Genomic DNA, 5,546 nt, shown 5'->3' on the forward strand with positions numbered 1-5,546 from the left:
TGCCGATGCCCAGATCGTCAGAAGTACACCTTTTGTTGTTGAGTTTTGCTTATCGAGTTGTTGTACTCTGCTTATCGAGTTGTTTGTCGAGCGGACGTGTTTTGTGTTTTGAGTCCTTGCTCTCTGTTTAAGCAAGTTTTGTTAAAGTCTTGTTTGTTTGCATTGTTGCTTTTTGCTTATCGAGTTGTAAACTTGCTAAAGATCCTGTTATATCTTAGTAAGTTGGGTTGTTTAGTTTGTTGCGTCGGTTCACTACCTGATTTGGTGATTACAATGCGCATTACCATTCAATTTCATTTCTTGTGCAAAACAATTGATGCGATACGATGCTAAAAATACAAACACTTTTCCAAAAGCTATTTCATTTCATCATACTTTACAACAAATAAAGGTACAGGTTTTACAAAAATAAAACTGCCTAACAATGTGCAAAGTGCTACAAACTACTAGTAAAAAGAAAAATAAAGCATGGAAATAGCAGCATCAAAATCCTCGGGAGCGGGAACGAGAAGCACGCCTAGTCCTCTTTTGCGGGACAACCTCCACACCATCGTCAGAGTCGGAGCTGTCATCCTCAGGATCCTCCTCAGCCTCGCCTCTGTTCCCCGAGCCAAAACCGGAGCCTCCCTCCTCGACAGATGTCTCGAACTGGCGGTCGGTAGCCTCCTCCTCCTCCTCCTCCTCCTCATCAGGCTCCACCTCCACGACATGAGCCCTGCGCCTGCGGACCGGTCCTCCTCGAGCTCCTCGATAAGGCCTAGATGGCCCGGCTCCTCGGGAAGGCCGAGATGGCCCCTCCCCCTGATAAGGCCCGGATGGCCCAGCTCCTTGATAAGGCCCGGATGGCCCAGCTCCCCAATGAGGCCCAGGTGGCCTGGCCTGCGGCTGACCGGACCATGTAGGCATCTGAAAACAAGGAGTTCAAATCAAATACATCAGTCCAAATATGTACATCGGATACAGATACGAGCAAAAGCTACATGAAATGGGTGCGTGTAAATACAGTGTACAAGTGATGTGTGTGTCAGATGTGCTCTACACAGGTAGTCTATCAATGCAGTAGAAATCAGCATGTCATCAGAAGTATGATAAATGCCAGGAAAAACTGAAGGGTACCTGAATGCCCGCAACAGACAACTGTGCCTCCCTGCGTAGGACCATGCCCTCGAGTGTGGCCACCAGCTCAACCATCTCCTCCATGTACCCTCGCGATGGCTGCAAAAATGAGTTCATAATCATCAGTGAACAAATGAGTATCTAAACATCTGAAATGATGAATGACGAAAGTGGAGCGTACCGGCGGTGAGTCCGGATCAATGGCATATCGATCACTGGGCATCCGAGGCTCTAGTGGAACTGGAATCGGAGAGCTAGTCCCATACTGCCACGCCATCAACTCAGTAGGCATATCTGGCCATCCTAGATGAGGATGAATCGACGGGTTCGGAGGAAACGGTCTACTCCCACCCCTAGATGTGCCAGCCCTGCTAGAAGAAGGGATGTCTGTAGCCCGAGCCTGAGCCTGATCCGAGGATGACATGCCGGCAGGTCTCATCATCGGAATACGAGCCTCTGTCAATGGAGGCATCAAATATATGTGACGATAGGTGGCGTAGTCCCCCTCCGCAACATATAACAAAGCATCGCTGCCTAGCATGGCGCCGACTACCTCTGAGTAAGAGAGCCTGTCAGCGGTCCGCATACTAGCCGGAGGTACCGCGGGAACATCCTGGGAAAGATACCCCCGTACCTGGCATAGAAAGCGCTCCCCCAGGAACCAGACTCTGCCGACTGGCCCTTCAAGCAGGACCCTATACCGGGAGATGCCTGATGCTCCGGTATACTGAAGTAAGAGATCATCACCCAGAGGTGCCCAAGGCTGCCAAGTAATCTGCGGATGATAAATGTATAAACCAATCAGAGAACAAGAATATACAGAGCAAATCAAAAATGAAAAGGACTGAAACTTCTGAAGTACCTCTGAGTGTCGCACAGTGTCGAAGTACTGTCGTAGGCGAACCAGGGTCTCTCGAGGCCTCGCCCGGTGCGGGCCCTCAAATATCAATGAATATGGGGTCACAGGGATCCCCACCACCTCCAGCACTGGGGCTAATGATGGAAAGTATACATAAGCCCATAGCTGAGAAAAGCGGTGCAGAACGTAAGTACGAAATGATGAGAGCAAAATGCAGACTGTAAAAGTGTGCTGTATGTGCAATGTACAAGTAATAAAGAGCAGAAATGTAAATCAAGGAGACAGAAAGTACCTCCCAAGCTCTCCAGTAGCCGCCAAGCAAATCGCCCCGCCCGCGGGAGGTCGCGCTCATGTAAAAGTAGAGGGTAGCCAGGCCAGCGCCACCCCAATCATATCTACTGACCTGTGATAGGTCAACCAGAGCGCTCAACAAATATAGCCCAATGGTGTTCCCTCTGTCGGCAAACAGGGTAGTCCCGAAGAGGAACATCAGGAAGCCACGAGTATACTGCTCTGTCTCCTCAGGAGTCTCGGGCATCATCTCAGCCCGCCGAAAATGGGAGGAAAACCAAGTATAACGGACTCTCCCAGAGACCCTGTCAACGGGTGGGCGAGCCCCCAACAAATACATCCAGGCGGCCTCCCACTCGCCCATATCCTCATCATATGGGATGGCCCAACCTCCGACATCAAGGCCGGTCAATACAGCAAAATCAAAAGGGGTCATAGTCATGTCCCCGGTAGCAGAGAAATGAAAGGAATTGGTGGTGTCCCACCATCTCTCTACCAAAGCTGCCATCAAGGTCCTCCGGGCAGGACAGCGTGACAACCCGGTGCAGAAAGGCCCAAACCCTGCCAAGTCTACCAAATCCCTGACGCCCTCCGGGAGCTCTGCATACCAATCTCGTGCCATGGTAGAACCATATCCTCGCACGCTGCGGGAACCACCCTGCATTCAGAATGAATACATACGTCAGTATAAAGTGAATGGGCTGTGTGCCAATGAAATGAATGAGTTGTATGCCAACAGAAATTTGGGCTATGTGCCAATAAAACAAATAGGCTGCGTGCCAGCAGAATGCGTGAGTTGTATGTTCAAGGTGTGATGTATAAGCTGTCAGAAAATCTATCTACCTGGGCTGCGTGTTCAGAGAATTTGAATTTTGGGCTGCGTGATCAACTTTCAGTTAATTTGTGGGCTGCGTGTTCACTATCTACCTGGGCTGTGTGTTCAGAGAGTTTGAATTTTGGGCTGCGTGTTCAACTTTCAGTTAATTTGTGGGCTGCGTGTTCACTATCTACCTGGGCTGCGTGTTCAGAGAATTTGAATTTTGGGCTGCGTGTTCAACTTTCAGTTTATTTGTGGGCTGCGTGTTCACTATTTACCTGGGCTGCGTGTTCAGAGAATTTGAATTTTGGGCTGCGTGTTCAACTTTCAGTTTATTTGTAGGCTGCGTGTTCACTATTTACCTGGGCTGCGTGTTCAGAGAATTTGAATTTTGGGCTGCGTGTTCAACTTTCAGTTAATTTATGGGCTGCGTGTTCACTATCTACCTGGGCTGCGTGTTCAGAGAATTTGAATTTTGGGCTGCGTGTTCAACTTTCAGTTAATTTGTGGGCTGCGTGTTCACTATCTACCTGGGCTGCGTGTTCAGAGAATTTGAATTTTGGGCTGCGTGTTCAACTTTCAGTTAATTTGTGGGCTGCGTGTTCACTATCTACCTGGGCTGCGTGTTCAGAGAATTTGAATTTTGGGCTGCGTGTTCAACTTTCAGTTAATTTGTGGGCTGCGTGTTCACTATCTACTTGGGCTGCGTGTTCAGAGCATTTGAATTGTGGGCTGCGTGTTCACTATCTACCTGGGCTGCGTGTTCAGAGAATTTGAATTTTGGGTTGCGTGTTCAACTTTCAGTTAATTTGTGGGCTGCGTGTTCACTATCTACTTGGGCTGCGTGTTCAGAGCATTTGAATTGTGGGCTGCGTGTTCACTATCTATCTGGGCTGTGTGTTCAGAAAATTTGAAGTTTGGGCTGCGTGTTCAACTTCCATTTAAAGTGTGGGCTGTGTGTTCAGAAAATTTGAAGTTTGGGCTGCGTGTTCAACTTCCATTTAAAGTGTGGGCTGTGTGTTCACCTTCGAATTCGGGCTGTGTGTTCAACAAATCAGTGTTTGAGCCATGTGTTTTAATGTGGGCTGTGTGTTCGCAATGAATTAATGAACCGAGTGTTCAGGAGTTTGAGTGTTGAAACTACATGTTCAAAGATGTAAGGAAAGTACTATGTCACAAGCTAATTGTTTAAACATGGCAAGGACGCAAAATGTAAAATACAGAAGATGAGGTAAATACCTCTCGAGCCTCATGAGAGAGATGCTGCTCTGGCTCTCTAAGAAGCAGATCTGCGGGTGCTCTCTCGTCGAAACTGGTAAAATGACGGAAAACGGCACGAGGGAGGACGTGCACTGCTGGACGGTACCTCTCAGGCATAAAAGGTCGGGTCCTCGGAGGTAGAGTCGTGGGATCGAAATCCCCCCCAGCACCTGAAAAACCGCCACCATGGGAAGAAGTACCCGCCATTTTCAGAAATCTGCAAAAGGGGAGCAAAAATGAGCAAAATGAGCAGAAATTGGAAAAAGTCAACAAAAGTCAACTCCCGGGAAAATATTCTGAATTTTAAGATGAACTTACCTCAAGTGTTGAAAATGCAAAAAGAAGCTCCGAAGCCGGAATTTAATCGCTCCAAAGTGTTTAAAACTAAGTGTTTTTACGAAAACAATTTGCGCGAGGCGTTGGAAAACGCGCGTAAAACTCAAAACTGGAGAGAAAAGTGTTGAAAGAGGCAAGGAATGAAATGGGGTTCGGCTGCCATTTATAGGCTTCAAGCCTTGGATGAAATGCATGCAAAAAGGAGGCAAAAAGACGAAAATGCCCCTGGGAAAAGGGCACGGCCGGCCGGCCTCAAAAAATAGCTGGCCAGCCATCTGCTTTTTGCAGAAATGGCCGGCCAGCCATTAGCTTTTTTGGAAAACGGTTGGACACCCCCCCTTGGGAAGATAAACGGCCGGCCATGCTCCCCACATGCTCACCTAGCTCTCTGCAAATTTTGAGGAAGATCGGAGTTCCCGGGACCTGAAAAAAGTTGAAGAAAAGTACACTTCCGGTCGCGAAATTGCTCCGTCGGGACTTCGGTTTCGAGTGCTGACATGTGTCTCATCATCATTCATCGAAATCAAAGTGTATCCTTTTTGAATGAGCTATAACCTTTCAAAGAAGCAGATCAGAGGTCGTGATCGAGTTACCTTCGCCGAAATACGCGTTTCCGTACTCGTTGTTTCATGACAAATGAACACCCTGTTTCATGCTCGTTTTGTACTATCTTGCATTCTCATAGACATACTCGCATTGTCATGTACATTTCTCGATATTTGTATACCTCTGTGTTTCAGCATGCGTCGTCACACATATCTCATTCTTGCATTACGATGCATCCACTCACCAGCACTCCATCTGTCAAACTTTCGAAATCACATTGAATATATGTTGTTAGCATATTGTGCTTGTTGCAATTTCTCT

The 5,546-nt window shown here is 47.7% G+C and overlaps 1 protein-coding gene across 1 annotated transcript; it reads right to left on the reverse strand.

The window, feature by feature from the left end:
• Positions 1-405: 405 nt before the first annotated feature.
• On the reverse strand, positions 406-1,885 carry LOC145792424 (uncharacterized). Its single transcript, XM_082873135.1, has 3 exons — positions 1,298-1,885; positions 1,117-1,215; positions 406-906 (listed from the first exon to the last, which is right to left on the reverse strand). The coding sequence occupies exons 1-3, from the start codon at positions 1,700-1,702 to the stop codon at positions 484-486; spliced, it is 927 nt and encodes a 308-aa protein (XP_082729261.1). The 5' UTR covers positions 1,703-1,885; the 3' UTR covers positions 406-483.
• Positions 1,886-5,546: the final 3,661 nt, after the last annotated feature.

The sequence above is a fragment of the Camellia sinensis genome, chromosome 6 (genome assembly GCF_055761805.1).
Source record: "Camellia sinensis isolate YWXY chromosome 6, ASM5576180v1, whole genome shotgun sequence".
In the NCBI taxonomy this organism is placed as follows: domain Eukaryota; kingdom Viridiplantae; phylum Streptophyta; class Magnoliopsida; order Ericales; family Theaceae; genus Camellia; species Camellia sinensis.